The 22247-nt window shown below is 45.2% G+C and overlaps 2 protein-coding genes across 7 annotated transcripts in view; one reads left to right on the top strand and one right to left on the bottom strand.

Annotated features, from left to right (window-relative positions):
- The window catches only part of ODF2L (outer dense fiber of sperm tails 2 like), a 604788-nt gene that overhangs the window by 144222 nt on the left and 438319 nt on the right, over nucleotides 1-22247 (bottom strand). For 5 of the 6 annotated variants that reach the window (XM_085024219.1, XM_085024225.1, XM_013997449.3 and 2 more), the window contains one exon: nucleotides 5838-5983. The gene's annotated coding sequence lies outside the window, so the exon portion shown is untranslated. Of the gene's footprint in view, nucleotides 1-5837; nucleotides 5984-13271; nucleotides 14170-22247 lie in introns of those variants that run through there. The other variant, XM_085024213.1, reaches the window with a different exon arrangement.
- The window catches only part of CLCA1 (chloride channel accessory 1), a 34473-nt gene continuing 18930 nt past the window's right edge, over nucleotides 6705-22247 (top strand). Inside the window, 5 exon segments of the mRNA NM_214148.3 lie at nucleotides 6705-6913; nucleotides 11318-11458; nucleotides 11626-11773; nucleotides 15978-16083; nucleotides 20842-21019. Of these exon segments, the coding sequence (NP_999313.2) occupies nucleotides 6752-6913; nucleotides 11318-11458; nucleotides 11626-11773; nucleotides 15978-16083; nucleotides 20842-21019 (735 nt within the window). The 5' untranslated portion in view covers nucleotides 6705-6751.

The following is a 22247-nucleotide window of genomic DNA, read 5'->3' as shown; positions in this document are numbered from 1 at the left end:
TAGCCTGGAAACTTCCGTATGCAGCATTTGGGGCCTTAAAAAAAGAGAGAGAGAGAGAGAGAGAGAGAGAGAAAGAAAGATAGAAGGAAATGCTTCCCTCCATAAATTCCTCTTGCACTTAGAACAAATAACTCTTATCGGCAACATGATTCCTGGGATGGGTGGAGAGTGACCCAGATGGTGGCCAGCTTCATGTCCCCCTGCCTCTCAGCTACAGACTAAGTCTTATAAAAAACCTGCTTTCTGAGAACACTTGTCTCAAGGGCATGAGAAGGGGGAATCTATCCAGAAAAATAGATTGCTTTCTATCTCCCTGGCTTGTGGAACAGAAGCAATAGAAATAAACAAACTTCCAAGAGCAGCATTAACTCACTGGCATAGCCTTACTTCACAGCAACATAGGAAAGAAGAATCTAGAGCATGAAGAAGGTAAAAGAAGAGAGTGAAATGGAAAAATAAAGAAAACAAAGATTCGAAGATAAGAGCAGAGAAGACGGAACCACTGCTCCTACGCTAACATGTTCGGTTCCCAACGACGATCTGCAGTCTGAGAGTCTAGTTTCACGCGCAGATGTATTTCAAGGACAAAAGCAATGCGTGCTCCTACTAGAACCTCAGACAGTTAAGGAAGAAAATAGATGTTGACTAAATGAGCTTACTTATCTGTTCCTTTATTAATGGACCTTTGGGTAATTCCACTTGTCGCTATTTTAAAGGATGTTTTGAGGAACACATTATCTCACCCTTGTACACATTCTCTTGCACACCTGTGTGCGTCGATCTGTAGAGAAAATTCCTAGGATGGAGTTGCTGCCGGAAGAGACACAACCTTTAAGTTTTGACGCGTATTTCCTTTCAAAACATATGTACCAATTTTTCTCCCACCGCTAATGTATGAATAGTTGTTTCCTTGTGGCCCAATTCCCATGACGAAAGCAGTAATGAGCCGGAGGGTGGAAGCTGGCATCATATTGAGGTACGATAAACAGCTTAAAACTAGCCCTTAAACACCAATATCCTAGAAATACACCTCGGTCTTTCTTGCTCAGTGCTCTCTAATGCAGAGCCCCAGCTTTTTCCATCTTGTTGGCGCCTCTTCAATCTCTCCCTTCAAGGCTTTGAGGTCTGTGTAAGTAGGAGTGAAGTCATGTAAAGATACTTTATTTATTGAATAAATTTCATGTGCCAGGCATTGTGCTGTGTTGTATTTGTTTTGCTTTAATTTTTCAATATTCAAAACACCAATATGCCACAGCTAATATCATTAGGTAGAGTTGATGCAAGAGGTATTATTATAGATAAAAAAGATATTTTGTGATAATTATATCATGACCCTAAATTTGCATGCACCAAAACCATGGCTTTAAAACATATAAAGCAAAAGTTGCTAGAACTGAGTGAAAAGAAAATTTCACACAATTATAAGTGGAGGTTTTAACACACCTCTCTCAATAACTAAAAGAACAAGCAGGCAAGAAACTGGTAAAAAAGAGAATTTGAATAACATGATTAAACAACTTTGCCTAAAATATATAGGACAGTATAATCCAGCAACTCCAGAACACACATTTTTCTCAAGAGCATATGGAATATTTTACCAAAACCGGCCATAAGCTGAGGCAAAGAGCAAAACTCTCAGCAAATTCTGAATGATCTACATCTAGAGTCTGCTTTCTCACTCCCCTGGAATTAAACTAGAACTCAATTACAGGTCAACTAGAGACACCCCAAATGTCTGGAAACAAAGCATCATGCTTCTTTCTAGATAGTCCGTGTGCTAAAAATCAACCTCAAAATGAAAGAAAACATTCGGAACTGAACAATAGTTAAAATGCGGCATAGCAAAACTTCCATGATGAAGCTAAAGTGATAGCAGGAGGAAATTTAAGGAAGAAATGATATGTTTTAAACAAACTGTCCCAGATAATAGGAAAAGAGGAAACATTTCCCAGATTGTTTATGAGACCAGGTAGTTTTGATACTAATACCTGGAAAGGCTGTTACAAGAAAGAAAGCTAGGGAGTTCCCGTCATGGCACAGTGGAAATGAATCTGACAAGGAACCACGAGGTTGCAGGTTTGATCCCTGGCCTCCCTCAGTGGGTTAAGGATCTGGCATTGCTGTGGCTGTGGCTGTGGCCGGCAGCAACAGCTCTGATTAGACACCTAGCCTGGGAACCTCCACCTGCTGAGGGTGAGGACCTAAAAAGACAAAAAAAAAAAAAAAAAAAAAAAAAAAGTCAGAAAGTTAGGACTAAGCTCTCTAATGAACAGAGATGCAAAAATCCTAAACAAAATGTTAGCAAATTGAAAAGGACACTACGTCATACTCAAGTAGGATTTATTCTAAGAACATAGGGTAGATTTAACACTGAAAAATCAATCAGTGTAGGTTCCCACATTACCAGAATAAAAAAGAAAAATCTCATGATCATGTCGATAGATGCACAAAAAGCATTTGGTAAAATTTAAAACACATCCACAATTTTCAAAAAGGAAACTCTTAGCAAAGGAGGAATAGAAGATGGCTTCTTAATCTGATAAAGGCATCTACAAAATATCTCTAGATAATATTATGCTTAATGGCGAAATGAAGGATGCTTTTTTACCTTCGATTGTGAACAAGAAAAAAGACGTGCACTCTTCCCACCTGTATTCAACACTGTACTAAGAGTCCTGGTTAGTGTGATAATTGAAGGGAAAAAAAGACATGATTGGAAAGGAAGAAATAAACAAGTCACTATTCACAGATGACATAATTATAAATATATAAAATCCAAAAGAATCCACAAAGTTCTAGAAATAATAAATGAATTTAGCAAGCTCACTAGATAAAGGGTCAATATATTAAAATATATATATTTGCATATACCAGCAACAAATAATGAGAAAATTAAATTTTATAAATATGCATTTATAATAGCACCAATTTTTTTAAACCATGGAAAGAAATCTAATGAAAGATGTACAAAACTTCTACCATGAAAACTATAAACATGGTTGAGACCAACTACACAAAACTTAAAATGAAGAGATCTGCCATGTCCGTGGATCGAAAGACTCAATATATTAAGATGTCAGTTCTTTCCAAACTGAGGTATACATTCAATAAAATCCTGTCAATTTCAGGAGATTTTTTTTTTTGGTAGAATTAACAAATGATTCTACATTTTGTATTGAAATGCAAAGGACCTAAAATAGCCAAAATAATCTTGAAGAAAGACAAATCTGAAGTGTTCACACTGCCGGATATCAAGTCTTACAAGCAGCGGTCATCGAGACGGTGCGGTTTGGGGGCAGGTCTAGTCACACAGACCGACAGATCAGAACAGACCTGCACACTTGCCGTCATCTCATTCACAACAAAAGCACAAGCACAATTCAGTCCTTTCAATAAATGATGTGCACCTACTGCCATCCTGAGAGGGAAACAAAACAAAATAAAGCAAGAACCTTGAATCTTCCATCGCACCATACACAAAAATAATCTGAGGTCACAGATCTAAATGGGAAAGGTAAGCAATACGATTCTAGAATGGACGCTGTACATATCTTCATGAATTTGGGAAAGCTGTCTTAAATAAGACCCCCAAATAAAAGATTCAGTTGGACTTCATTAAAATTGAGAACCTCTGTTCATCCAAGAGAACCATGAAGTCAAACTGCAAACTGGGAAAAGATACTCGCACTATAGACAGCCAATAAAGAACTCAGTCCCCGAACATATAAAGGATTCTTGAAAGTCAGTAAGAAAAAGGCAACCTGGTCAAACGCTGAGCAAAAAGACTCGTGCAAGTACTTCATAACAGAGGCTATCCAAAGAACCAGCGGTTATGGGAAAAGGTTTCGTTGAACGACCCAGGGCAAAGGCGCACTGAAACCACACGCCCCACCGGAGGGGCCGGGATGCAGAGGGGCAGGCTGGTGCGCGGGGTATGGAGCCATCAGCACGACCATGCTCAGCAGGTGAGCCGCAGCTAGACACACCGACACCCCGTGAGCCAGCCACTCCACTCGGTACACACTCGGCTGAAGGCACTGCTTTTGCCTAAGGCAGTGTTATTTAAAACAGCCCCAACCAGGTAAGAGTCCGAGCGTCCATCAACAGCAGTCCATCAGTAAACCGTGGTGTATTTTACAGGGGAACACGACGGCAAAGAACGCAGTGCTGCTCCATGCAGCAGCAGGGCCGAATTTCATGCAGAAATGTTGTGTGAAGGTCGCCAACCACGAAAGATATACCCATATTTCTGTTTTTATAAGCTACGAAAACAAGTGAAATTAATTGGCGTGGCAGCGGAGGTGCGCGTGGCGATGACCACTTTGGGCTTTGACCGCAAGGAAACAGAAGAAACTTCGTGCATGCTTGGAAGTAGGCTGTCTGGGTGAAAGTTTGTTCCTGGTTTGTGTCATCCGGCCCCTCTAGGCGGTTTCTGACAAAGCCAGATCCCAGCTGCTGTGATCAAAGCCTCCGTGAACCTGACCGGGCTGACCCCGGGCACCCGAGGGAGGGCAGCTGCCCACTGGAGGCCATGCTCGGCCCCGCAGAGGGGAGCCAGTCCTGCAGCAGAGGAGGCAGCTGAGGGCCCCAGGACCCCTGAGCAGGCCGCTCAGGCCCAGCCGGCAGAGAAGGCCGAGCAGACGGTGGGGAGGCACCGAGACTGCATCTGTCACGAGCACCTGACCCCGTCACAGGCTCCTGCACCAGCCACAGCCCGAGGGCAGGTAACGGCCCAGAGCCCCGGGAATGAAAGGCTGGTTTATTCCAACGGGCAAACAGACAACACGGGTCGGTCAAAATGCTGGCCGGAAATGAGGAAAACTGATGATGACGGAGGAGATAACACCTGTCTGTCACAGCCTGGATGCCAGCGGTGGCAACTGCGATTTACGTCAGTGACTCTCTTCTCCGGATATTTCGGGAGGTCGCAATTGCCCACCAGTTTGAAGGAGCGTTTATGACGGATCGGGCCTGTACCTTCTCTCGGGGAAAAAGTGAGATAGCTTGTGCTTCTCCAAATTCCAGCCTTGCCTTATAGCACTGGAGCTGGAGAGGAAGAAAGGGCAGGAGTGGATCTGAGCCGTGCGAGGACTAATTGGACTGGACTCAGGCTAATGAAGCTGCTGGGTTTTGTTCCTCCGCCATCGGTCCACCTGGCCCGGGGCCCGCGCGCGTGCTCCTTCTCCACCACTACCTACTCATTCGGCCCGAGAGGTCCCACTGCCAGAGGTCAATCAGGCACCATTTGGGGTCTTTGGCTCCTCACCCACTACAGGGCCCGGGCTTTTCTTTCCAAGCCCTACTGAAGGGGCTGGATGACGCAGCACGAACGTTCAGGGGAGCCGATCACCTACAGGAGATGAGACGGAGCCAAACAACCCTTCCTTCTGTAGGAGACATCCAGACGGCAGGACAGGTGCACCTGTGGGCTGGCTGGCTGGGTGTCCCCACTGCAGGGCAGTGGCCAGCGTGGCGAGAGCACCTTTCACTGCTGCCCAGGCTTCCCCTGCCTCACTCCCCGCCCCTCCACTCCCGCTATTTGGGGTTAAGCTTGCAAATCACTAGCATGGGGGCTTGTCTTCGGCTCTTTTCTAGGGAACATACAGAGACACACAGAGTGGGGAGTCTGAGACATGTTAGAAATTTTCATGGTGCATACATGTATTCAATAAGCACTGAATAAATTATTTTTATATAACAGCATATTTGATCCGCTGGACAATCACTCTGACTATGTACCTAAGCAATAAGCACTACTTATTAGCAACAAATACTAATTTAATTTTTATGAGTGAATCTCAAAGAAAAAAGACAGACAAGAGGAAATTGATGCTCACCATGTGAAGATCTAGGGACGTATGTGCTGAAGGGATATTTCAGGTCCTTTGAATACAGGAAAATCATGGACGAATTTGAATTTTCCTCTGAGGTTTGGCAAACTTTAAAGAATCCATGCAGGAGCTGGCAGTCCACGATTCATGTTCTGAAAGACATTTAATTTCAGTAAAACAAGTCCTTGTTACTAGCTTCAATTTTACCGAGCCACATCAGCTATGAAATAGAGCAGTTGAGACCTAATGGGAAACCCTGAGGCGTCTGCCTTGCTCAGTGAAATATAAATGTTACTTTTTCTCCCGTGAGCTCGCCAATCCTGTCTGTGCTGTTTGTGGATGCTTTGGGTGCAAGCAGATTGTCTGAGGGAGAAACAAGAGGTGCTGAGGTTACGGGAAGATCGAAGAGGGTAAAACAAGGGCCACCGTGAGGGCGGGCGTGTGGCTCAGGCCTGATGAATGCTGCGGCTGCGGAACAGCCAGACCTGCCCCGGGCAGGCGGGGGCCAGAGGGTGGCGCTGGGTGGGTCAGTGTCCCCAGCTGGGCAAACATGTGTAAGGAGCAAATATCTTTCAATGGCAAAGCTGCTTGTCACCTGTGAGTCCTTTCAGAGAACCGGATGTGGTTCCCCGCCCTTGTTCCCAGCAACTGGCAAAGGCGAAGCCACAGCTAATATTCCTTTCAAAATAAAATATTTGAAAGTACACAGAATCTGGGACAAAGCTATACTTATTATTCCTCAGAATGGAGACAGAGGCAATAGCGAAACCATCGAGGTCAAGGGTTAAGGTGCTCTGATAAACCGCCCTTGCTAACGTGGAAAGACGAGCATCTACACAGTCCTATAAATGGGGTGAGGAAGGATATGCCTCCGTAACCGAGGTTCTCCAGAGAGGAAACCCAGAGGGAGATGCACAGCCATGAGGTCATTTAGGAGTTCGCTGTTCATCCTGGTCCTTCACCTTCTGGAAGGGGCTCAGAGTAACTCGCTCATCCAGCTGAATGGCAATGGCTACGAGGGCATCGTCATTGCAATTGACCCCAACGTGCCAGAAGATGAAACACTCATTCAGAATATAAAGGTAGGTCCCAAGTGGTAATTATCCATGCTTTAAAAAAACCGGCGTAATATGGTGATAGAATGAACATGAGGTCTCCAACTCCAGCTGTGTGCCACGGGCACGTTATTTTTCTGTGTGTCTTCACTTCTTTAAGCATAATGTGGAAATAATAACACAACCATTACGATTCTTCTGAGGGATACGATAATAAAGGAAAGGCACATAACTCATAGTTTGATCCGTTGTCAAAACATACCAAGTGCTGCTACATTCATTGACTGTGGATGATTTCACTGGAAACTGTTTAGCGCTGCACAAAAGCAGAGCCAGCAACATCTGACGGCACAGAGAGGCACAGAGGAAAAGTCCTTTGCCTGACTTTACCACTGGCTCATACCAGACTCTCCCTTTATTCTTCTGTTTGTAACCTCCTGCTCTAGGACTCCAGGATGCAAATCTCTGACCCTTCCAGTGGGAGGAAACCCTGCCTTTTACCAGCCCCAATGCAAGGGGTCCCCTCAGGGCCACCAGGCCTCCTCGCCTACCTCACTTGTTGCTTCTCCTGTAGGGGAGGGAAAACTAGGGAAGAAGGCGTCCTGTCCCGGCAGAGGCATCAACTATTGCAGGATGGAGGGCTGACAAAGGGTGTGCACAACAGCCAATGGCTAAGATAAGAGGGAAAGAAATGTCTTCTAAGAGCCCACCCTGGAGCTTGGCCGCAGCGTACCCAGAGGCAGCATCGCCCAGCGAGCTCAAGCACTGGTGGGTAAACCGAGGGTGATAACAGGTCCCTTCCCCACAGGACTTGGTACGGACTAACAATCCCTGCAGCAGCAGAAATTGGTACAATGTTGCGAAGCAACTATACCACAAGTTAAAAACCAACAACAGTGCATGCATGTGAGGGAAGCTGGGTAAAGGCTGTATAAGAACTCTGCACGATTTTTAAAAACATTTTAAAATTGAAGTACGGTTTGTTTAAAGTGTTGTGTTAATTTCACCTGTAAAGCAAAGCGATTCCGTTACGCATACAGACACCCTTTTTATATTCTTCTCCACTGTGGTTTATCACGGGACACTGAGTGGGGTTCTCTGGGCCACAGAGAAGAACCTTGTTGTTTATCCATGTAGAATAACTCACATCTGCTGGTTCTAACCTGCCACCAAACTCTATACAGTTTTTGCACGTCACCTGTGAGTCTAAAATTATTGCAAAAATGAAAAAAGAACTTTTAAATGCATGCCAAGTATCCGGTACAGAGTAAGGGTTCAGTAAACAGCAGGCAGAGTCCCCGGTCCCCAGTCCCCCGTTTAATCTTAGAAAGGGCTCATCCTTGCTCATCAAGCCGAAGGACTGCGATTGTTTCGGAGCAAAGTCCCCGTGTGTGAGCTCAGAACATGGCAGGGCCAGGAGGACACCTCTGAGGTTCCTGGCTCGGAACAGAAGCAAACCCAGAAAGACAGAGTTTGGAGAAGTTTGGGGCTGGAGCAGCGCGGCCCTAAGGGGAGGGGATTTCACTGGGTAACCGGAGATCATGAGACACCACTGCCTGAGTGAAAGGCAAACTCACGCCTTTTGAAACTCTCGACAATCAGAAAACTTTGTGCATCTTTGATGCCTCCAGACTTGGAAATATTATCAGCAGAAATGAAGCAGCTCTTATCTCTAATGACGATGGTAATTTGTGTTTATATGGTGATTTAGAGTAAAAGCAAAAGGACTTTTCTCTCATCGTCTTTGGGAGTTTCCTCCTGAGAAAAATGCTTCTCACTATCATTATTAAATTCGGTGTCTGGTGTGAGTCTGGTATGAGAGAAACTGGTTTCCATGTGTCCTTGTCACAGGAACACAATTCATTTCACCAATTGAAAGGATGGAAACAGAGTCCCTAACTGAGGAGTTAATAAAAGGGTACCTTCATGAGGTTCCAGACCTGCAGTCGAGGGACCTCTCCGCGGTCGTTGCCACTTCCCTGGCCAGCCCCCACTCTCTGCTTTGTGGGGAGACTCCCCGCCTGGGCAGAAGGCACTAAGTCACCTCTTCAACATTGGCTTCCGGGGGCGGACCCTGCGCTCCACTTACGGTACCAGCAGATGGCGCTGCTGCAGCTCCGCCCAGGGCACCTGCACGCTGCTCAGGTGGCTGAAGCCGCAGAAGAGAAGCGCGCTCTCTCCCCTCTCTCCCCCTCCTCTCTCTCTCCCTCCTCTCTCTCTCTCTCTCCCTCCTCCCTCTCTCTCTCTCCCTCCTCCCTCTCTCTCTCTCCCTCCTCCCTCTCTCTCTCTCTCCCTCCTCCCCCCCCCTCCACACACACACAAAGATACACAATGGGAATAGTTTGGGGTCTCCCCAATGCATGGGAGCCTACGCACCCCCCCCAACCTTGGCACTCCTTGCCCCTCATCATAACCACTGCATTCATTCATTTGTTCCTTAGTCCAACAAGTATCTACAGAGCAGTTACATCACGGCCGATACCAGGAACTCAGTGGTGAGCAATGCATTATCCCTGCTCTGAAGGAATTACCAGCCCATCCTATCAACTTCGTCCTGGACAGTCTTCCAACCTCAAGAGTCTGTCTGTTTGGATAGATCACTGAAAATCTGGAACTGATGCCAAAGCAAAGAGTCCTTATTAATGTTTCCGTTAAGACATAAAAGATACATTTCAGGCTGCTGCTGTTTCTTATGAGACACTAAAAATGTACATTTCACAAGACAAACTGTAATAGAATACTCTAACATAGGAGGTTTCGCACCTACTTTTCAGCTTTTTGGGTGATAGTGTTTTTATTTTTAAAAATGATGCAATGTTAAATTCTTCTAGTGATTGTTAAAAATCTGTCTTTTTTTTAGAAAGAGATGCAATCATTTCGAGAACTTTTTTTTTAAACTAGCAAGTCAACAATTACTATCACCAACTGAAAGGATGGAAACTGAGGCTCAGAGGAATAAAATGCATCCCCCAAGTCGATCCCATCGGGAAGCGGGAAAGCAGCATGAACCCTCTGCACGGATACCTGAGGGCTATTTCCCACACCCAGAGCTGGGCCTGCTCCTGAGGCCAGCCCCCAGGACGGGACTCCGCCACTCCTCGGTGGCGGCGTCTAGTTACTCTGCTCTGTCCCAGAAGGACTTTCTTTCCTCCAAGAATGCTCCCTTTTTTCTCTTGCATTATCAGGCCTTTTTCCCATTATCATGTACATGTTGTAATAGTTCCCATTTTTTAAAACAAACAAAACTCCCCTGCCCTGAAGGCCTCCTTCATCTACTGCTTCATTTCTCGTTCCCCTTTAATCTGCAGAAAACTTCTTGCCATGCTGTTGGCACTGCCTCTGCTTCCTCACCTCCCACTCTCCTGAATTCCCTCACAGGGCGCCGTCGTCGTCTCCTTTCCATTAACGACCCACTCAGGGTGCCGCATCCTCCAGGTCTTAGTCGTCATCTTACTTGACTGCTCAGCAGCATCTGACACTGGCGATCACTCTAAATCGCTCTGAGCCCTGCCTTCTGACTTCCTCCCTGTGCACCTGCTGCTCTTTCTGAGTCTCCTTTGCTGGCTCCTTCTCTCCCCACTTCTGCATGCTGGGGCCCCTGAAGCTCAGTCTTCAGTCCTCTCCTTCCCTCTGTCTATACTCGTTTCTGTGTTTTTCGGTGGCTTTTAGGCCCAGTTTTCCTTACTATAAATACCTTGTAATGCTCCTTCTACCATCCTGTCCTGCTGCATCTCAGGAACACTACGATGCTTTTGTTTCAAAGAAATAAAATTAAGTATAATTTGTAGAGAAATTATGTAATTATATCATTTCCTTAAACCTAACACAGTGCTATTCTAAAACCAAACACCATCGTAACCCCCAAGGCATCAGAGAGTCAGCAGCTGCTGAGGCCGGATTCACCTTCATTTGCATTTCTCTCCCACCAGTACTTGGTGTGAGACATGGAGACTAAGACTCTGTAATTCTCAGTTTCTCCCTCTTCTTTAAGGGTCGAATAAAAGGAAACGAACAGCTGATACATGATAAGCACCTGTGCCAAGCGGCCCTGGTTCCAAGTGCTTGGTTGACCTGGTTTCATCCTCACAACAGCCCTATGAGCTGGTCCCTGTAGTATTTACCATTTTAGGAATGGGGAAACTGAGGCTCAGAAGGACTGAAGGAAACTTCCTGACGTTCCACCACGAGTGTGCAGCCACGATTAGTGTCTGCTCCTGGAGTCGTCACTGTGAAGCATCACACTGGGACCCAGAGCAGCGGTAAAATCTCGATAAAGGCCAGCTATTCCTCCTAACAAAACAAACCGTCTCTTCCTGGCTTGAGAAATAGCTAGTCTTTGGAGATGTGAGATACAGACGTAAACTCGACTAACTGGTACTTCCACCTTTTTCTTTGTCGTAAGGGAACTTATTTATGTTTTCCTTTTTCCAGGATATGGTGACCAAAGCATCTCCATATCTGTTTGAAGCTACGGAAAAAAGATTCTATTTCAAAAATGTTGCCATTTTGATTCCTGAAAATTGGAAGGCAAAACCGGAATATGTGAAACCCAAACTTGAGACCTACAAAAATGTGAGAATAGCAAGTTATGACTTCAAGTTCAGTTTTCTTTTGTGATTCAGATTTCTTTCATCAAAATATTCCAGAATCAAATGAAATTGTTTCAAGGTATTCTGGTGAGTAAGGCCAATTCACTTGCTGAAATTTTGCAATGATAAAAACTTTTTCTTAAATTTCAGGCTGATGTTGTGGTTACTGAACCAAATCCTCCAGAAAATGATGGGCCCTATACAGAGCAGATGGGAAAGTGTGGAGAAAAGGGTGAAAAAATTTATTTCACTCCTGACTTCGTAGCAGGGAAAAAGGTGCTTCAATATGGACCACAAGGTATGGGTAGAGAGAGAATATTCTGCTGTATATTTCTTATCATTTAATAATTTTATGTTCCGGAGTTCCCGTCGTGGCTCAGTGGTTAATGAATCTGACTAGGAACCATGAGGATGCCGGTTCGATCCCTGGCCTCACTCAGTGGGTTAGGGATCCACCATTTGCCATGAACTTTGGTGTAGGTCACAGGTGTGGCCCAGATCCCTCCTTGCTGTGGCTGTGGTGTAGGCTATAGCTCCGATTAGACCCCTGGGAACCTCCATATGCTGTGGGTGTGGCCCTAGAAAAGACAAAAAAAAAATTTTTTTTATGTTCCAAGTAGATCAACAATAGCACTAGCTTTCTGAGAAAGCTCATTTAAGCCAAGTAAACTATTAGAGCTTGTTTTTTTACATAAGCCAGATTCAGAACAGTGCATTTCTCAGTTAGAAATGTATTTTCTTCATATCGTGCATATATGTGTAAATATATTTTTTAATTTTTGGAAATTAGTATCAGATAATAACTGTAAAATAGTTTAAGAGGTAGTACTAGGTATCTGTGGCTCTGTGGGAAGACACCTGCACAAATTAAATTTCCTGCCTGCAGTGTTTTCAGGCTTTTATGTGCATTCAAATCATAAACAAATTATAAACAGATTATTCTGATGGCGGAACCCAAGAATCTACATTTTTAACAAGCTCCCAGGTGACACCGTTTGACCAGGGACCACCCTTTGAAAACCAGACAGAATATCCTTGCTGTTCAGCCCTCGAAAACCTGTGGTTAAAGTCAAAATTTCCTCCAAAATATCATTTATCATTCCCATATGAACTATCTAGAGCAATCTTTGGTGAAAATATGAAAAGAAACCACCAGTGGAGTATTTATATATATTACGTACTTTTCAAGTACAATCAAGTGTGATTAGTATTAACTAGGTTTACCAACAACTAGTACTACGTTTCTTTACTATCTTGAAAAGATTAAAACCAGTTTGACTTTCTTCATTTACTTAAATGAAGGTAAGGCAGAGAAAACAAACAAGCAAACCAAAGTGCATTGATGCCTGTGTCACCCCCCCCAACCCCCCTCCCCCAATCCCGTTTCCCACCCCCCTCGCCCTAGAGCACTCGCGGACCTTCTTGGAGGGACGAGTCCCACCCCTGCCTCCTCCTCCTCCTTCTCTTCCCACCCCTGCCTCCTGCTCCTTCTCTTCCCACCCCTGCCTCCTGCTCCTTCTCTTCCCACCCCTGCCTCCTGCTCCTTCTCTTCCCACCCCTGCCTCCTGCTCCTTCTCTTCCCACACCTGCCTCCTCCTCCTTCTTTTTCCACGCCTCCATAAGAAGAGAAGATGCCCAGTGCGGGGCTCCGTAAGCGTGCAGGGAACTGATTTTCTGAAGGGCTCCATCTCACTGCCGAGCCCGCCCCCACCACCAAGGCCACCGTGGGCCGCGTCATTCCTTTACACTCTGTCCTGCGCTGTGGGTCCCCGTCTGCTCCCTCAGTGTCCCCTTACCTTTAAGAGGCCATCCGTTGTCCCCAGAATCTCCAGCAATCTGAATCCTTATGGGAGGGACGGGAGGCACGGACTCCTCACCTAACCCCCCACTCGGCCTGCGGCGGCAGTTACCTTCCAGAAGCACTGGGATGTACACAAGCCAGTAAGATTCATCCAAACTTAACAAGCCCTCCCGGAGCACCTGTCGAGTTCCCGACAGCATGTGCCCAGACACGACAATGAGGACGGCCAGCGCCTGTGCTCCCGGAGGCGAGTCTGTGCGAGACTGGCAGTGGGCGGCGAGGCCCGCAGGGCAGGGCGACGTTCTCGTGGACATCGCCAAGCGGAGAGGAAGCGGCCGTCGAGTGCGGGGTCCGAGGAGGCTTCCGGGTGGCTGTACCTTCACGTCGAAGGGCGAGGAGGCGTCAGGGAAAGGCGGAGAGTGTTTCCAGCGGGGGACCGTGGAGAACTGAGCCGGGACGGGCGAGGGCAGGAGGAGGGCAGGGATCGCTGTCCAAGCGTCCGGAAGGGGGTGCGGCGCAGCCAGACGCACGGCTTCCGAGGGGCAGGGCCTGAAACCTCAGGGACTGGGTACCCGAGGGGAGACGCTGGACGCGGCGCGCGCCCCCCTCGCGTCCCTGGAGACGGACACGGAGGCCGGGCTGAGCGGGGCTGCGGCGCAGGTGCCAGGGCGGGAGGCTGGAAAGACGGGAACGCCCGAGCACAGGGCCGAGGGGCTGCAGCCGGCCATGCGTGGGGCCTGCCGTGCGGGAGCCCGGGGACGAGTTGCCGCCGGGAGTGCTGTCCTGCACATGCCTCCGGCTCTCAGAGCAGCGGAGCCGAGCGCCGTCGCCACCCGTGGACCATCGAGGATTTCCGCCATCTAAGATGCTGTGTGTCAGCTGCACCGTGAGTTCTGGAAGGACAGGGCACTGGTTCAGTTTTGTCTGAATAGCTGTCTGGCACTTTTAAAGTGCCTAATGAACATGTGTAATGCAAAATGGGAAGTTATTTTTTACAGAAATGTGCAATGGTCATATTAGACTGTTCTTTCTGGGAAATCAAAGGTTTAATTTGATTAAATCAAAAAAGACATAGGAAAAGCATAAGGACATTCAGAAGAATACTTTTTCCTAGTTTAAGGGGGTATTTTTATCCATTCCTCTGTCATTAGCTTTTTAGGTTGTTTCCACATCTTGGCTATTGCAAACAGCACAGCAATGAACATAGGAGTGCATGTATATTTTCTTTTTTCTTTCTTTCTTTTTTTTTTTTTTTTTTTTTTTGTCTTTTTGCTATTTCTTTGGGCTGCTCCCACGGCATATGGAGGTTCCTAGGCTGGGGTCGAATCGGAGCTGTAGCCACCGGCCTACGCCAGAGCCACAGCAACACGGGATCCGAGCCGCGTCTGCAACCTACACCACAGCTCACGGCAACGCCGGATCGTTAACCCACTGAGCAAGGGCAGGGACCGAACCCGCAACCTCATGGTTCCTAGTCGGATTCGTTAACCACTGCTCCACGACGGGAACTCCCTATTTTCAAATTATGGTTTTTTCCAGACACATGCCCAGGAGTGGGATTGCTCGATCACATGGTAGTTCTATTTTTGGTTTCTGAGGAATACCCACACTTTTTTTCCACAGCGCTGTACCAATTCACATTCCCACCCACGGTGCAAGAGGGTTCCCTTTTCTCCGCATCTCCTCCAGCATTTGTTGTTTGTAGACCTTTTGATGATGGCCATTCTGGCTGGTGTGAGGTGGAGCCTCAGAGTAGCTTTGATTTTCATTCTCTGATAATTAGCGACATTGAGCATCTTTTCTTTTTGGCCATCTGTATGTCTTCTTTGGAGAAATGTCTGTTTACATCTTCTGCCCATTTTTTATTGGGTTGTTTGGTTTTTTAATATTGAGCTGCAGGAGGCATTTGCATATTTTGGAGATTAATCCCATGTGGTGCATATATGCAATGGAATATTACTCAGCCATAAAAAAGAATGAAATAATGCCATTTCCAGAAACATGGCTAGACCTAGAGATTATCATACTAAGAGACGGTAGTCAGACAGTGAAAGACAAACACCACACGATGTCACCTATTTGTGGAATCTAAAAAAGGATCAAGTGAACTTATTTGCATACCAGAAACAGATACATGAGAAAACAGACTTACGGTTACCAAAGGGGACAGGTGGGGGGGAGGATGGACTGAGGATTTGGGACTGGCATAGGGAACTCTACCCAATATTCTGAGATAATCTCTATGGGAAAAGAATCTGAAAAAGGATGGATGTGTGATAGGTAAGACTGAATCACTTTGTCATACAACAGAGATTATTGCAACCTTGTAAATCAACTCTACCTCAATGAAAGGTTTAAAACGAAAAAGGAGTGGGTTGGACCGGGATTTGGGGGCTAGTAGATGCAAACTATTACATTTAGAATGGATAAGCAATGAGGTCCTGCTTACGGCACAAGGAAGTACATTCAATCACTTGCGATAGAACATTACAGAAGATAATATGAGAAAAAGAATGTATGTATATATGTATGGCTGGGTCGCTTTGCTGAACGATAGAAATCGACAGAACACTGTAAATCAACTATAATAAAAGGTTTTTAAAAAATAAATAATCTTAGCTGCTTCAAAAACTAACCCCTAAGAAGGGGGGTAATGGTGCCATTCTTTCTGTAATCAGATGTTCAAACTCTTCTTTCACAGGAAGGGTATTTGTTCACGAATGGGCTCACCTGCGATGGGGCGTGTTTAATGAGTACAACAACGAGCAGAAGTTCTACTTATCCAACAGAAGGAACAAACCAGTGATGTATGTACACTGCGATTAACTTTTCCCAAACTATTTTAAATTGCAACCAATTTTATCTTGAATTGATTACTTTAAAAAGTCTTTTGTCTTATCTTCTATCTCTCATTCTCTCAGTGCCTTCTTTTTCAGATTGCCATAAAGCTACCACTTTTACCCACTTTACCAAGGCTTTAATTAGTTGCGTTCTCTACTCTGCAGCGGTAAATCCTCTGTGTGTGTGTGTGTGTGTGTGTGGACAGCCAGAAGAATCCACAGGAGCTGTGTTCAGGATCGTCACCTTTTTATGTCATCATCAGTGACCTAAACAAAGCTTCAGTGCCTAAAGGTAGAACGGTATCTGTGTGAACGTGCATGGGCCTGGGAGAGGCTTCAGAACTTAACTTCCAAATATTAAGTATTCGACATTTTAAAGACAGTCCAATACTAAAACAGAACAGAAGATTCCCAATTTAAATAAAGTGCCGCATAGCGTCAGTAGAAGGCGAACTGAACACCTAACACCTTGGTGGCCAAGGTTTTACGGGTGAGTCCTTGCAATCAAAAATTTCAGGGAATATAAACTGCTTTAGTACAAACATAAAAAAGAAGGAACTTCCTAATTTTTTAAAAGTGCTAGCATAATTCATATACTAAAATCTGAAAGATGCCATGAAAAAGAATTATGCGGATATGGCTTTCTAGAAAGATTTTAAATGAAAGGATAGTAAATTACACCCAGCAGGATGAAGGGAATAATAAATACACTAAGACCAAGAGGGATGTCGACTGGAAATCTGACGATGCTATGATATTAGGTAAGTAACCAATATATTGAGTAAAGAAGAAAAATAAATGATTATTCCAACAGCCCCTGAAAAGGAATCTGATAGCCTTGCCCGTTTAGGGCTGAGTTAAAGACACCGCCCTCTTTGTAGAGGCGGCAGTGGGCAGAATACCCTTTTTGGCTCCTGCTCCCAGCTCTGCCCCCCGCCCCGCCCCGCCCCCCATGGCTGTGTAGGGAGATGCCCAGCCTGGGTCTGGTTCCTGCCTTCACACGGCACCGTTTCCCAGGAGGCTGCCCTGGGCTCCCGAGGCTCCCAGACCGCTGTCCGCTGTCCCCTTCATTCCAGTCAGAGCCTGTCAGCTCGGCCCACGTGCATTTTCCCTCATCGTTGTATCACTGTGCGCGGAAACGGACCCTCTGCCTCTAGATCCCTTAGGCTGGTTCCCTCTACACGAGAGACACCACGCCCCAGGGTCGCTCCCCCGACAGGATCCGACGCTGGATAGGCACCTCTGGAAGCTTAGCCAGCAGATGCCATTCCACCGTGACATCCGCCTTTCCCACTGCTCCTTGCAGAGCTTCCGGACAGACCCTGTGCATCCCCTCGAGGAAAGCTCATTAGGACACGTTCCTGTCCAGAGCTCCTCGAAATAGCTGCATTTGCAATGTGTTCCTTCCCTGCCAATAACAACAGCAAACCTATATGATGACCCTGTCCTCCTATTATGAGATTTTATTATAACAGACAGATAGTATGTATTGCTTATCTACCAGTGTTGTTGCTGCTGTCTTGTCTTTTTAGGGCTGCACCCGCGGCATATGGAGGTTCCCAGGGTAGGGGTTGAATCAGAGCTGTAGCTGCCCGCCTACACCACAGCCACAGCCACACTGGATCCGAGCCACGCCGGCCGGAGACCTACACCACAGCTCATGGCAATGCCGGATCCTTAACCCACTGAGCAAGGCCAGGGATCGAACCTGCGACCTCATGGTCACTGGTCGGGTTTGTTAACCGCTGAGCCATGACGGGAACTCCTGCCTACCAAATTTTAAAAATTACTTTTAAGGACTAGAAACAATCACAAAAAAGACAGGACTGTACACAAGAGAAGGCTTCCTTAACATGAGAGAGAACATGAATCCAACTCCAACAGCCCACATCACGTTTAACAGAAAATCACCAAAGACAATCCCAGGAATAAGACGGGATCGCCATGATTACCTGACCTTGTTTATGAAGTCGTAGCAATGCAACAGCGCACTGGGGAGGCTGGGGGCTTCTAGAAAGGAAGAGAGAAGATGCTCTCAGGCAGATGATATGTGGTCCACTTTAAGAGCCCGCGGGGAAAACACAAACTGAAGCTGAGAAGGGATGTCAGTAAGAGGACCAGATGCAAAATGAATATTCACACTTCCTTCTCATGTATTAACAATACCCAGTCCAGTCCAAAATGTAACGGGAAAAATGCTACATTCAAGATAGCAATCAAAGGTATAATAAAAGTAGGGAAAACTCGAGGAAATGTGGAAGTTACATTTGAAGAAAACCATGAAATCCTTCTAAAGGAATTTTTAACAAAATCAAGATTAAATGAGAGACTTTCAAATCATGGAAGGTGTAAATCTGACCCAAATTAATATTTAGGTCTTATATAGATTTGACTCTAGTCAAAAGTACATCTATTTTTACCTTTTGTTTGTTAGTTTGTTCTTTAGGGCTGCATCTTCAGCATATGGAGGTTCCCAGACTAGGGGTCAAATTGGAGCTGTAGCCACTGGTCTACACCACAGCCACAGCAACGCCAGATCCGAGCCATGTCTGTGACCTACACCACAGCTCACGGCAATGCTGGACCCTCAGCCCACTGAGCGAGGCCAGGGATCAAACCTGCAACCTCATGGGTGCCAGTCAGATTTGTTTCCGCGGAGCCATGATGGGAACCGCTACTTCTACCTCATTTTTGAAACCCTAGTTTATTCAGTAGATAGTAGCTAAGAATATTTTTGAAAAAAAGCAGTAATAAAGAAAACTTTTACTTGTTGAATTTTAAATTTACCGAAAACTTTTACTTGTTGAATTTTAAATTTACCGTAAAGCTACATTAATTAAAATGATGTGAACTGGCAGGCAAGTAATTTACTATTTAATATAGCTAAAATGGTAAATCCATAAGGAAAAACAAGACTTCTTAAGATGTCAGGACAATTTTTAACAATGTGGGGGGAAAATATTAACAGGCACTCCTTCAATAGGATAGACTCATTCAATATAAAAAAATAAAATCATAATGGGTTTCCTTGGGGTGCAGTGGGTTATGGATCTGACGTGTCACTGCAGCAGCCCGGGTCACTGCTATGGCATGAGTTCGATCCCTGGCCTGGGAAATACCATGTGCCTTGGGCATGGACCAAAAAAAGACAGAATGAAAACCAGAAAAATATTAATAAATATTGAACTCCTATATGAAGGGAAGTTCTTTCTATGCATTCAAGAATTAGAAAATAATATAGTCAAATGAATAATAAATTTGGCTACATATAAATTTAAAATGTACATAAGTCAAACATAAACTAAATAAAAAAATAAAAAAGATGAAAAGATATCCACAATAATTTAAAAAACAGGCTTTTAAAAGCTTATCATTATAAGACATGAAGAACTTTTGAAAACCAGGAGGAAAACAATAGCACCCTAATAGAAAAATAGACACAAGAGGAGAACACATAATTTATAAAAGAAATTAAAATGGGCAATAAACATGTGAAAAGGTTGAGACTTAACTAGAGACCAAAGAGGTGCAAGTGTGACAAAGATGAGAATCATTTACTGCCTCTAAGTCCGGTCTGTGGGATGAGGCCTCCCCTAGACAGTTGCTAAAGTCATAACTAGCACAGCTCTTCTGAAAAGCAATTTGGTGACACATCAAATCTCTAATAAAATTTTCCCTATTTCTGGATCTAGTAATTTCACATTTAACAATCCACTTTAAAGAAAACGATAGAATGAGCTCTATCAACAGGTTTTAAAATGTTCAGACTTCTAGATCTGATAATTTATTTGGGGAATCGGTCATATAGCAAACTTGGAAATGCAGTCAAAATTTTATGGGAAAATGTATTTATTCATGGAGGTTTCATTTTTAGTACTGACAAATGAGGGGGGAACAAAATTACGTACATTGGGCTAAATTCATAGTATAGTATCAAAATATGAAATTATTAGGATCATGCTTTGAACTATTATGAATTATAATAGTACATTAAAAATGCTAAGGTTTTTTTTAAAAAAGCAATGAGCCAAGCTGCACGTACAAGCTCCGCTGATACGGAGAGAAGGAAATCTTATCGTGCTACCATTACTGTTGGCAGGAGTTTATTTCTGACAGTGGGACGTGAGTTTTCTCTTCTTTTCTTTATACTCTTCTGCTATTTTCCAAATTTTCTAAGTGTCCATATATGATTTACATACTCAAAAAATAAAATGTGCCGGAAAAGCATTCCATTAATAATGGCAACAAAACTCATAAGCACATAAAGAAAAATTGAAAATACCCTTGAACATACAAGAACTATACAAAAACTGTAGGACATAAACTAGTTAGGTCAAAATAAACAAAAAATGTCGACGAGACTTTTGAGGGGAACAAAAGGCAGCTCCCGATCTTCCGGGAAGGAGGGACTAGGCTGGGAAATGCCTCAGGCTCTGACCCTCATCAATTCCTAACGGAGACCCCAGGGACCGTAAGCCAGCCTTAGCTTTTCTGCTGCGTGGAAATACCTTCTGATGCTATTTTGGGAAGCGCTCAGATACTCTCTGGCAAACAGAAATTACTCTCATGAGAATTTATTTGCTATTTGAGGGGATGTATTAGTTTCTGGAATTATGAAAGGAAACTGCGGACAGAGCTATCTACAGAGCCTGGCCGCAGAGTCCAAGCCTTCGAAATTAGCATAGCACCTACGCGTCTAACCGTCTAACCGTGATGCATTTTCAGATGTTCGGCAGACATCAGAGGTGACATCGGAGTACCGCAGTGCCAAGGAGGCAGCTGTGTCACCAAACGGTGCCGACTGGACGGAGTAACGGGGCTGTACCAGAAAGAGTGTGAATTCATACCCAATTCCCAGCAGAGCGAGAAGGCCTCCATAATGTATGCACAGAGCATTGAATCGGTAAGTGCTCTGACCTTTCTTTTCTTTTTTTTTTTCTCGACACGTGTACATTTTGTGAGGTTTTCCTTCCAGATGCTTCGAGAGGGGGTCAAATGTTAGCAAGTCCTGAGTGAGCAGCAGGCGTCCGTGGGACAAGCCAGGAACGCAGAGTCAGGGATGCAGTCCTGTCTTCCCCAGAGCCCTGCCTTCGGTCCATTTTTTCTTCTCCATCAACTGCCTCCCTCTCGCCTTTAGTTTAAGGCTTAGAATTACTGGAGATATCCTTAACGGCAGAAAAGCAGAAACATTAGTTAAGTAGGACATTTACCCCGAGGGATCAGACACTTTTTCTGCCGCTACTGAGGACGTGAGCAGTAGCTGTTGATTTAACTTTCAGAGATCTATTTTCAGCGGGCATATCTGCTCTGGGCTGTTGACTAAGTTTTTCCATCCTTTTAAGGGTGTTGGTGCCCTTAGGGCGTTTGTACACAGTTGTAATAGCTTTAACTAGTTTTGAAATGCAAATCTTCCTCCGTGTGTGATGGGGTGGTGCTCCATAACCCTACGACGGGTTGAAAATGTCACACGGTGAAAACGCGTTTAACATTCCCGACCTGGGAGCATCGCGGCTTAGCCCAGCCTGCCTCGAATGCGCCTCGGAACACACATGAGTCTCTAGTTGGGCAAGATCATCCCGCACGAGCCTGCGTATGATGACCTGGTGCTGAATGGCTCACGCCATCTGCTGAATACCGTGCTGAGCTAAAAGCAGAACGGCGGCGGCCCTGGGGTAGCGTGGTTCACCAGCACGGTCTCGAGGTTACCAAGCCGTGGCTCTGCTGCCGGCCCGGCAGCCTCAGGGATTACCACGCCGCACACCGAGAGCCCAGGAAAAGGTCAAAGTTCAAAATGGGAGGTACGGTTTGCACGAATGTATATGGCTTTTCCACAGTCATGAAGTCAAAAAAATTCCGAAGTCACACGACGCCAGGGTAGGGGCCATCTGCACGGTTTTTTAATGACCGACTGGTTATAAAGTAAATTTGACAATTACCTTTGCTAATGCCAAACATGGATGTCAGTGAATTTGTACCAGCGAAGATAAATGCCTCAGTTACCTGATTTCAGCGGGCAGTGCTTCCTACCTTCCAGCCTCTCACATAAAAGAACGTTTTCCTTTTGGAGTAGAGAATGAAGGAATTTGCAAGCGTCTGTCTGTAACAGTGGGGTGAGTTTTAAAAACGTGATG

Source organism: Sus scrofa, chromosome 4, assembly GCF_054392235.1.
Source record: "Sus scrofa isolate SSC_HxYL_T2T_F1_AM1 chromosome 4, Sscrofa_HxYL_maternal_Yorkshire_Landrace_v2.0, whole genome shotgun sequence".
Taxonomy (NCBI): Eukaryota; Metazoa; Chordata; class Mammalia; order Artiodactyla; family Suidae; genus Sus; species Sus scrofa.
Note: the sequence above shows the minus strand (reverse complement) of the source record. Positions and strands in the feature narration are given on the sequence as shown.